Genomic DNA, 12,558 nt, shown 5'->3' with positions numbered 1-12,558 from the left:
TTATTTCTAGTCCCTTCTCTACAGAGATAGTGGGTTTATATTCATGATCTAAAATTCCATACGTGAAATACGTAGAATATCCTAAACAAAAATAATTACCTGAAGAAATGGCACCGTAAATATCTATAGAATACAGTTCATACCCCTTACTCGTTTTACCACCTATAAGACATCCACAATTCAAAGGATTCTTTCTTAGGGATTTGTGGATCTCTTTTTGAAAGATGTTGGACAAAATGAAAGGTGTTATTTCTATCCCATGGTTTAAGGATTCAAATTTGGCCTTTTCTACCACATAAGAACACGTTCTAAATGCATCTCCCTTGTTCTCCACTGTACATCATCACAGAGCTATCAATCTCATATACTTTTTCCTCATTATCCTTTACCAAGACAATACTCGTCTTACTCGCCATGTCACTGGCTAGTATTACAAAATTATCGCCTTTTATTCCAAGTAGTACATCCATCCAATCTTTAGATCCTAAGGGTTAGGGATTTTCTGGGAGTTTTCTTGTAAAATAGTTGACTATAATGGATTTTTGAAGAACTTGTGAAAGTCATTCTCAAGGGAGGGGATTCTACCATGACCTTATTATTTAATCTCAGGTTCATTCTGATTGTAGTAGGCACCAGTATTAATGCCATTCCACAGATGGTGTTGGTGTCAAACAAACTAAATCCCTCCTAGTGCATCGCCAACTGGTGGGGCCTACCCCAATTGTACCCAGTGGGCCTTGATTCCAGGCAGATGGCATCCATATAACCTGTGGATACTGTATAATTGAGCTTTCCCCACCTGCATGGTAAGCTGTTGGAGAATCGTCATTATCAAGCTCCATTGATGGATTTTCTCAATAGTCAGGGAACACTTGATCATGTCTGGTTCCCTGCTGCCTACAAAGTATTGAATCCCCATCGTGATATTCTGATAAAGGCCCAGATGCAAAGACTAGTCAGTCTTGGGTTTACTTTTCTCCTATTGACAATGTTGTTCCATATCTCGTTGCCGATATCCGCTTCCACAATGCTACCAGAATATGTGGGATATACAAGCTCATTATGCTGATTACTTTGTAATTTTGTTAATACCAACATGTCTACACTTACTATTGGGTGGCCAATCCGGTTATCTGAAACTCTTTTATTAGTTTCTCTCTTACTATCACGATCCAAGAGCCTTACCGTACAATCACTAAATAAAATCTCTGACAAACTCGCAAAACATTATACTACGGCTGGACTCGAATCCTGAGTCCTTCTTCAGTTGTACAAATAATTTGACAACTGGGCCATTGCATGGGGTTATGCAGCACGCAAGGTACCATTTAAATGTGTGGTAATGGAGCAGAAGTTAAAAAATCCAGAGATGACCATAACAATATATTTTATTCACTCAGAGATGTAATAGCTACTATCCTTCACATCTTATACCCTCTTTCTTTCTCATTCAAGGAATTGATCCATCTTAACACTTTGTTTCAACTTTTGGTTTTAATGTATTCTAAGGTGGAACTATCAAAGGTCATATTCCACCACATCTAACATTGTTTAACAGGTAGTTTTTATGGTCTGTCTATTTCGTTGTTTTATATTCTTGCTAACTGTTAAAGGATTCTACAGATCTCCCTTTAACAAGAATTTAGATCCAGTGAGAGACTTTGGATCTAGGAACAGGACTCCAGAGCTGAGAGAGCCATCAAGTGAAAGTGAAGAGAATGAATATGAAGATAGAAAAGAGGTGGCAGATGAGATAAAGCCGAGTGATAGTGACTATCAGTCAGAAAGGAATGAACATCACGCCAAACCCATAGAATACAATGATGTAGAAACACTGCCAGCAGATGAGATCCAAAAGCAGATAAATGAGATGATACAAATGAAGAAGGAGCTGAACGATGCACTGGAAACCAAGGATATAGCAAGTCTGGTAGACAAGAAACATTGGGATAAACTCTTCGACTTTCTAAAAAGACACCTGAAGGATTACATCTCCGGTGGAAGACTGTCCATCCAACTGGAAATCAAATACATGCTGTGCTTTTACATTGTGGCTTTCATTCCGGCTGAGTTTGTTTTCTTCTTTCCAGATAGCTACATAAAGCTGATCCCCAAGAAAGCCTTCACCATCCCCATACTAAAAGATGCCTTGAAAGAATTCGAAAACTTTCTTGGGTTTGTCAGAGAGACAAGCTCCAAAAAGTTTTTGATCACATTTTATTTCGGAAGAAAAAACTTTCTGTTGGATGACCTAAAGTTCATAGCTAACATTCCTCTCAAGATATTCTCAGATCCCATTTCCATACTCAGAGAAGTGGTGAGTTTCGAGTTCAGATCTGAGGGATATGACCAGTACAAGGATAAATTAAAATAAATAGAATTAGGAATCTTGTACCATCTTTAGACGTCCTTCTCTTCCTTTACTTAGAGATCTTCCGTTAACAAGTGGGATCTTGAGATTTGTTAAGTTTATACCAAGGAGATACTTTAACAGTACCGAAATGAAGGAAAATAGTGAAGTAGAGGGTGAAATTACCAACAGGAATATTTATTTTGATTTTCAAGCTACTAAACCTGTAGATCCAAGGGTTATGGACGAGATGGTTCCGTTTTCACCTCACAGTTTTCCTTGAAATAAATCACAAATTCTCTAAAAGACTTATTTAATTTTACCATTTTTCTAAGTGACTCATTCTCTGTCTGTTTCTGTATTTAGTAATCTTCAGACCATTCTATCTCTTTAAGGTATAACAATCCATCTAAGGATTTTAGGATTGTTAAAATGAGAAGCAATTTCTAGCTTAATCTTAGAATTTATTTATTAAAATTGTTCTATAATTTACATTGTGTTCTATTTTGTTTCTTTCTTCCTTATAACCACATCCAATCTACCATTCCCATACAAAATGGCACTTTCTAGATCATCGTCCGTTAGTAAAAGGTATAACTTTTCACTATCCCTAAAGTAAAAATCAAATTCTTTGTACTGTGACAGATCAATATGTTTTTCATCTATACTTCTCTCTGGACAGAAGTGTATTCCTATCCTAGCAATACATCTCTTCTTAAAGTCCCTGTATCCACTCTTTCTATTTATCGTAACTAAAAAAAGAATATTTCCAAATTCTATCTTACTTGGTACTTTATCCTCTGTGTTAATTTTTGATATCCCATCTGCTTCCCTTAAATTCTTCTCCTTGGTGTTTGGTTCTGGTGATATCTCAGAGTTGATGTGTTTGTTAATTCTCTCTGATAACTCCATTACCTCGAAAGGTACCACAATGAACTCTTTCCCAAATTTGCCACTCCACAATATCTTCAAAAAATTGATTTTCTTGCCACTTTCTGATACCTCCTCATAGATCTTACTCTTCCTTATATTCTTGTACGGTACGTTCTCTAGAAATTCCATTTTTTGGCTTTCTGAAAGAATTATTGATATTCCCCTCTCCAGCACCAAAACGAGGTATTTTCTTCTATTCTTTCTAAACAGAAAGGTACCCTCTGTTTCGTACAACAAATTACCCATCAGAGATATCTTCTCGTATCCCTTAATTTCTTTTTTCACTTTATTGAAGTATTCCTTTCCATCTTCTATTCTCCTCTTCTCATTTGCCATTCCAAGTATTTCCTTAAAGTTATTTTCTAAAAAGGTGTAGCATCTCTCATCGGAAACGTTACAAATCCCTCTAAAACACCTAAACACTGTTATGTAATAAAAAACTTGGCGAATTGGTTTGAAAAAGATATTGTCCTTCTCCTTACTCGATGAGTATATCCCGGGTATATCCACCTTATCTATCATGTAATTGAGGATATTTCTTTGATTCACTATGTATTTAACATACACCTCTCTAAATAGATGAATGTTGTCACTATATGGTTCAAATATTCTATTCTTATCTTTATTATCAATACCGTTATAAACTTTTCTATGCAATGCATACATCTCCTCTAAATTGAAGAGTATCTTGTCCCTGTCATACTTACTGTTATTATCAGCTATCTTAAACTGTCTCTCTTTTAAATTTTCAAGGAATTTCAGGTATTTGTATTCCATCTTAAATAGCTCATTCTTCCTAGACACAAACTCTTCTCTATTGTTTATGCTTTCTAAAAATATTTGGTTCAATATAAATAACAGCTCTTCATTTAATGAAATGCTCTCCTTCTGATTTAAAGACTCTTTATTTTCTAATAAACCGTTTAAGTATTTGTATAAAACTTCAATCTTTACATTTACATGTCTTTTACCTATGATATCAAAAAAGGTATTGAGATGACCACTCTTTACACCATGGAGTAAATTGAAATGTTTAAAAATGGAACCTTCCCTTAAAATTCCTAAAAGTAGCAAATAATACTTGTCCTTCTCCATAGAACTATCCTTAACCTCAACTTTATTACATACCTTGTTAAATACTTTGTCACCAAGTAATCTTCTAATGGATCCTAGTACCTCTATACATCTATCTTCTAGAATTAACATAGCTTGGTTCTTCACAACTCAATTTTTGTAACTGTTTTACTTGAAGTGTTCAAAATGTGATTTTACTGTTTCATCCTTGTTTTATAGTACTAATATTTAATTATTGCCTTTCGTTATAATTACCCAAAAAGGGTAATAAAAATAATTTAAATAGACCTATTTTTGTATTGAGATACTTCAATTCTCTATATCTCAGATACTAAAAACTGAAACTCTTCAATTTTGAAACATCGAACCTTTTAAAAACGGAAAAATAAAGAGTAAATAAACAATGACTATACTCCAAAGTGAAAGTGACCATGGAATGGAAGATTTTAATTATTCAGTATTGCTTGAACATATTGATGAGAGCGTTTTTATATTTCTAATTTCTATATATGTCTTTTGGCGAGTAATTAAAACAGATGGATTAGTAATTAACAGAAAGATGAAGTTAAGGAGTATTGGGATATATTTTCTACTCTTATCGATATCTTCTTCTGTTATTTTCTATGTTCTCCTGATCTATCTTGGTAATTTTACAAGAATAGATAAACCTTATCTGGAAAAGGTGGGAAGAATAAAAGAAACCTTTGTGATAGATATTATGGACATGAAAATAGACTTAATGGATATTTTAAATATCTCATACTCCCTTTCCCAGATATTTAAGGTATCAGTTATATTCATTCTCATAAAATTGTGGTTACCATGTGCTCACAATGTGACATTTAGAAAAAACAACACAAATATGAATTTAATATTACTATCAAACCACCTATTTAATGATAAATATGTCTTAGATACCATATCTCATACTTCAATTGTTACATTTTCAAGTTTTTACGCCTTCTTAAGAATTCCACTATCAATTTTAATAGACTTTATCAATACCGGTATTAAAGAAAGAACTGTAATGTTCTGCAGATCTGTTTTTTATGGTTCTGAACTGTATGCTTGTGTTCTTTTCTTTTTGATATTACAAACAAAGTTTTTTAGTGCCATTAAGAGAGATAAAAGTAACAATAGAAGGAAAATGGTAGAAAATGTGAATTTATTGATAGTTTTGATTGCTTTAGATTCCTTTGTTAGATACTATATTAACATAATATCTATACCAACAGAGATGGGTGAACTAACAACCCACGTAATCAGAAAAATATCTCTAATCACACAGATATCGCTTTATATCCTTTTAACGTCAATGATATGTCCACTCCCACCCCAAATATACGAAAGTGAGATTTATCAGGAAATTCAAAGTGAACCTGAAACTAAATTCGCTAAAAATAAACATTCTATGATTGGTGATATAGAATCTTCACAACTAACTCTCCAAGATACTCAAATCGTAGAGATAAGTGAACACTCCAAACATCACAATGAGCGATAAGCATTTACTAATATAATGGTGAGACATGACTTATTTTGAAGAGTAAAATGAATAAATCAGTATTTTATTTTATATTTCATCTAAAGTTCTTAAAAAAGCTAATTAGAGATTTAGAGTTTAAATTGCATTTGTACAGAGATTCTAACCTTTCTATTTCCAAAATAAAATTCTCCAATTCATCCAAATACCTTTCTGTGAATAAAGTACTGATCTTTACATCACCCAAGGTGACTTTAAGATAGAGAATAAAATTTAAGATTTTTTCTATCCAAAGGAATTCCTCCCTATATTTTTGAATCAAAATAGAAAGCTTTACTTTATAGATCATTCTTCCCCAGAAAATTTCTATAAAATTCTGAGATCTAATCTTTTTAACTAAATACTCACAACCATTTACATCCTTCAATTCACCGGGGACTTTTTCAATATTCTTCCTTATATAAGGAATAAAATAATATTCTTTACTCTCTAAAATCTTATCTTCATCTCTCATTCCGTTGATAATCTCTTTCAAACCTTTTAATTCAATTTCAAAATATTCCATTAATGACTCATAGAATTGATGTGTTAATCCATCAGAGAGATATTTGAATATTTTTTTGTTGAGGGAAAGCTCTTCCTTACTACTAACTATATTTTTAACCTTAACAGATTCATCTTCCACACTTCTTTTCTTCAAATCTTTCTTTATATCTAAATTTGGAATATCTTCATTTAAGCTTTTATCAATGCATTTCTTCACCTGACCTCGCTTGTACTTCAAATAAACAAAAAGTTGGTGGAAGTAGAATCTCTTACCACAAATCTCTCTTTCCTCTTCGAAAAGTAAAAAGACCATCTTTTCTGAAATTTTAGAAGAGAACCTCAAGGAGAGATTGTAAATAAAAATCTTCTCTATCAAATTCAAATAAAAGATGAAAATCAAAAGGGAAAATGATAGAGAAAGAATCTGTAATGAAAGATTGGTAGTTTTAGAAAGGTAAAAAAGGTTAATATTCTGGAATACAGAGCCAAAACATAACCTTAAAGAATATCTAAATAGAGCTATAAAGGAGATAAGAGATATAACTATGAGATTAAAAGATTTAAGGGTTTTTGAAATAATGTTAGAGCTAATGAGAAATCTAAATAAACCCATCTCTTGAGTATAAACCATCTTTGAAGTGTGCAGCACATACCAATAAATGGAAGAAATTATCATTGAAGTGAAAATATCTAAAAATGTGTTGTGAAAGGGTGTATATCTGGAAAAGAACACCTGAAAGAAGAGTAGAGATGATGCAAACACACCACATACCACTAAGTACACTGGGATCTTTAGAAAAGAGAGAGTATATCTCAAATAAATGTAAATTATCCCTGAAAAGGTTATCGGAAAGGTGCACAGATTTATAGAATGGTAAAAGAAGGTAAATGGATTGATTATCAATTGAAGAGAGGTCCTTTGTAATGTGTTTATAAATATGGAAACTATAAATACTTCTAAGATCGTAATAATTAGACTCTTCTTAGAGTGGAAGCGAAACACCTCATCCTTCATCTAGGGTAGTAAATTTTTCAAAATTTGTTAAGGCAAAAAAGATTCAAAAAGCAACAATTTTTTACTTATAATTCACTAATTTAGATCTAACGGTTTCTATCAGATCCTTTCTTTTTATAATTTCCCTATTTCCCAATTCTTTACACTGAACTAATTGAAGCGTTCCATTCTTTATTTCCTGTTCCCCTAAGATAATAACAAGAGGAATTCCCTTCTCATTACAATAATCCATTTGCTCCGAAAAATGCTTTCTCGTTTTAAAAAGACTCTCTGCACTAATACCATTGCTCCATAACTCGTTCAAAATTTTCATTCTTTCTTCCATCAAAGACCCACCTGACACCCCAACGAACACTTGTGTTTCACATTCCCTTAAATCCGTGGCTTTTAGAGCTAAAATAGAAAAGATTCTAAGAATCCCCACACTGAATCCAACACATGGTGTACTGAACCCTTTGCTACCTGTTAATTGGTTTAATGAATCAACAAGGTTATCATATCTGCCTCCTCCAGCCACACTTCCCATATCACTGTGATCTAAACAGACAATCTCAAATATCATTCCGGTGTAGTAATCTAATCCCCTAGCCATAGAGAGGTCAATTATCACATCCTTGCTAACTTCATAAATTTTTAGATATTTAAGTAAAAGTTTAAGATCGTTTAGCACATTTTTGACATTTCCGACTTCAAAAATTTCATCTTGCTCCAATAGCTGAAGGATTTCTTGGGAACCTTTCATACCAACATATTTCTTGATAATCCTGATTTGATCATCAACCAATCCTTTCTCAAGTAACTCCACTTTTATTCCATCCCACTTCATTTTATCAGATTTATCAATGGTAGAACAAACAGTTCCATGGAGATTTTCTGGAATATTAGCCAACGAACAAACAGCCAAGAGAATTTCTCTATGATTTAATCTAATCACATATTTACCAATATTGAATAAGTCTAAGCATTCACTGGCTATCTTTATTACCTCAGCGTCTGCTGTCATTCTTTCATATGTGCCAGCTATGTCGAAATCACACTGTAGAAACTCTCGATATCTTCCCTTGTTTATCACTGGATGATCCCTTCTAAAAACCTTTCCGATTTGATACCTCTTAATTTTATACTCTCTCTTAGATACCAAGTATCTAGCAAAGGATACAGTCAAATCATATCTCAACGCACAAATATCTCCACCTTGATCAGCTAAATCAAATATTAACTTTGAATCATCACCATATTTATTGGTTAGAATTTCCTTCAATTCAAAAGTTGGTGTATCAATGCTCGATGCACCATGGAGCTTGAAGATTTTTTTGACTTTCTCAACGATATCTTCTAACAATCTACATTCTTTTGGGTTGTAATCTATTGTCCCTTTAGGTGTCCTTAACTTTTTCATTTTATCACCCTCTTCCAATCCAAAATTTTTATTTAAAATCTCTGCTATGGCTTTGAATCCGTGAAGGATGGAGCACACCCCAAAATGAGGAAATTAAAATTCCATGAGCAAAGACTTTTGAGAAAGGTCAATTTTTTGGACTGGAAGAGCACGAATACAAAAAGAGAACATCATGTAACATCAAAATATTATTTAGAATCCAGAGATGATTATCACATGTATAACAAGCTGGTTGGTAGCATTAGGAGATTATCAAACGCACTTTCCAAATTGAAAGATTCTGATGAAATGAAAAACACTCTTGGTAAGTCTTTAGTTCAAAGACTTTACTCACTAGGGTTAATAAACACGAAAAGACTGACTGATTGCACTAAAATAAGTGTTTCTTCATTTTGTAATAGAAGATTACCTAGTGTTATGGTAAGGAATAGAATGGTATCCAATTGTAAAGATGCTGTAAGATTTGTAGAGCAAGGCCATGTTAAATTGGGGCCAAAGGTTATAAGCACACCATCTATTATTGTTAGTAGGGCTTTAGAAGATTTTGTCACCTGGACTGATTCTTCAAAGATCAGGAAGAAGATCGATGAGTTTAATGAGGAGTATGATGATTATAATTACATATAGTTTATTAAATTTCACTTAAATATTCATTTTTACTTTTCTTTTGATATCAGAATTCTTTAGATCAACTATCCATAACTTTTAAGGATTGATGATTTAGTTGATTTGTACGTATCTTTCGATTGTTAAAGGTAAGGAAATAAAATATAATAATAAACAAAATATTGCATATCAAAGATCAAGGGTACTTAAAGATTTCAAGAGAGGAAGCGAAGAGAGAGTTTTTGAAAAGAAGATGTTAAAAAGTTTAATGACACGGTATATTAATAAGAAATTAGAGAAATATGTGAGAAACTTTGATAAATCACAATTAAAGATTCACTTTATCAATGGAAAGATGTCATTAAATGATTTTGAGCTGAAGGAAATGATAAAATATTTCTATGTGTGTTATGGTAGTGTTAAGAGGTTAGATGTTTTCATTAATTATAGGTCTGTGTTTGACACACCAATTTACATCGAGATGTTTGGTGTTAACTTGGTTATAGAGAGCGTTGATAGTAAAATTGAAAAAAGTGGTAACATAGAGATTAAATTCAATGAAAGAAAGGAAATAGAAACTAGGAAAAATGGAAAAGATACATCTTTTTCATTTAATTCTATTTTAACTAATGCTATAGATAGAATTAAATTAAGAATTGAGAATATTAAAATTAGATATGTAGATGATTATAAGTCTCTAGATCTAATAATTGATAGAATGGAAATAGATAATTCAGGTCAAGATGATGAATATTTATATAAAACCATAAATTTGTATAATTTAAAGATTTGTAGGAATTCACATAATACGAAGGATGATAATGTGAATAAAATTATAAGATGCGGAGAAATATTACATTCTTTGAATATTACGGGTATTTTACGTATATCAAGAAGATATTCTGTGATCCAATTAGATATAGATATTGAAAGGTTAGAGATTGATATTGAAAGTGGTGACGTTGAATTGATCATAAGAGCAATTGAGAGGATTTTACTTTTTAGTGCGGGAAATAAGAAGTTCAAGAGAAATGAGAAGATAAGAGGAGTATTTAATGATATAGAAAGTTGTAAGGAGTATGTAGATAAATGGAATTTTATTTTAAAATTTTTTTTAAAAGAAATTCAAGAAAATGGCATAAACGGGTGTTTAAAGGAAGATGGTATGAATGGAGAAGAGGAAGAATTAAAAAAAGAAAAATTCAAATATGAAATAGCACTTGGGGTAAATGAGTTGTCGATAATTTTAGATAACTACCTAATAGAAATGGATAACTTAATTTATGAATGGAAGATAAACCAAGAAATGAATTTAGGTTTGGATCACACTAAGGTATCAAAGATAATTGGACTAAAAAGTAACGATATAAAGGTTGTAAAAGAATCTTTAAAAAATTTCTCCTTAGATAAGGAGGATAGTTTAAAATATTTTGATATTGATGAACCTTTGGAAAGCGGTGAGGAAGATGATAACATTTTTAAAGATATAGAAAATAGCATTATAAACGAGAAAAGTGGTAATTTTGAGTGCTCTACATTTATTAATGTTGATTTTTTGCATTTAAAGTTTGATAATACCCTAAAAGTAGAAGTTTTAAATTTAAAAACAGTGGATAATTTGAAGGAGAATAATGAAGTAGGGAGAAAAGATAAGATTGATGATAGAATGATTATTTTTGTAATTTTATTTAAATATTTAAAGATTAGATTTACAAATTTAAATAAAATTGCAAAAATATTGGAAAATGGAGATGTCAAGAGTAACACATTAATGCTAGATTTAAAGATAGAAAATTTCCATTTGGAAGTATTAAATTTTATAATAAAAGGAGATTTGGAGATGTTTAGAGGCATAAGGAATGAGTTAAAGGTTAAAAATAAAAATTTAAATATTTTTATGAGAAATAAAGAGATATTCCATTCAATTAAAGATGTAAAATACCAAATAGATGTTAACAAGATAGAAAATGATTATATAATCAACGTTGTTATAAAGATTTTAGAGATAAGAATGATAGATACGATAATTAGAGAGATGATTAGAGCTAAAAATAGAATGTTATTGCATAGAAGTGGTAGTACTAATGGTGGTATTAGTGATATAATAGTAATTATGGATATTCAGTTTAAATTAATAGAAGATGATGCTTCATTTTTAGATTTGGAGAGATTGAACGTTAAAATAGAATACAGAAAAGTGCTAAATTTTTACGTGAATGAGGTTAGAGGTGTAATAGATGTGTATAGAGTAATGGATATTAAAGAAAATGTAAAGAAGGGTTATAAGGAGAGTGTAAAGAACAAAACCAAGAGAAACAAAAATATTGGTGAAATCTCTATTTGTAATCTTTATTTAGTGGTAAATAATGGGTATATTGTAGAAGTAAAAAAGATAGAAAGTTCAAAGAACGAAGTGATTAATTGTGATGAGATAGTTTTAAGAATAGGAGGTAGTAATGTAAAAATGAGAAGTTTAACTATAAAAGATACTTTGATATTTAGTGATATAACAGGAATGATTGATTGTGAAATAAAGAATTATCTGAAGGATGCATTAGATATTTTGGAATATATAAAGGTAATACCTCTAGGAAGTGATAATATTGATAAAGGAACGCATAACAAAATTGACAATTTTGTTATCAATAATTTAAATTGCACTATTGAGAGTATTTCAAAATATAAATTTTTTAATTATAAAGCCAAGAAATTGAAGATTAATTTAATTAAAGATGGCTTCAAGATATTACCATGTAGTATAGAAAATAAAGAAGGTGTTAAGGAGATAATGTCTAAAGATAGTGATACTTCAAATTTATTATTTATAGAATGTGAATTAGAAAAGATAAAAAATGACATAAAAGGAAGAGTCAGAATAGAAGGTAACATAGATAATGAATATTATAGGGGTATAATTCATAATTTTATGTTTATCTGTGATATTTTTAATTTAACTCTGGATAGATTGTTAAATGGATTTATTGATAAGAAGATAGATAAAAATATTGAGGAAAACTATGTTATTATAGATATATTAAGTAAGATAAGATTAAGGAGTATGTACAACGAATTATATTTTATTGAATCTAAGGTTATATTAAATGGAATATTTAATAGATCAATGCGTAATTTAGAAGATTTAGAAAAGAGCG

General features: G+C 31.0%; 1 protein-coding gene across 1 annotated transcript; it reads left to right on the top strand.

The window, feature by feature from the left end:
* Positions 1 to 8,884: 8,884 nt before the first annotated feature.
* Positions 8,885 to 9,427, top strand: LOC146719402 (uncharacterized). Its single transcript, XM_085490198.1, has one exon. The coding sequence runs from the start codon at positions 8,885 to 8,887 to the stop codon at positions 9,425 to 9,427; it is 543 nt and encodes a 180-aa protein (XP_085346324.1).
* The last annotated feature ends 3,131 nt before the right edge of the window (positions 9,428 to 12,558 follow it).

This window comes from Nylanderia fulva, unplaced genomic scaffold (assembly GCF_048542155.1).
Source record: "Nylanderia fulva isolate GAGA-0341 unplaced genomic scaffold, ASM4854215v1 Scaffold77_91711_551806, whole genome shotgun sequence".
Lineage (NCBI taxonomy): Eukaryota > Metazoa > Arthropoda > Insecta > Hymenoptera > Formicidae > Nylanderia > Nylanderia fulva.
This window is presented reverse-complemented; position numbering and strand designations above follow the sequence as displayed.

Bases quoted from the DNA above. Each gene is read 5' to 3' on its own strand.
- LOC146719402 (XM_085490198.1), top strand. From the start codon at position 8,885: ATGAGGAAATTAAAATTCCATGAGCAAAGACTTTTGAGAAAGGTCAAT.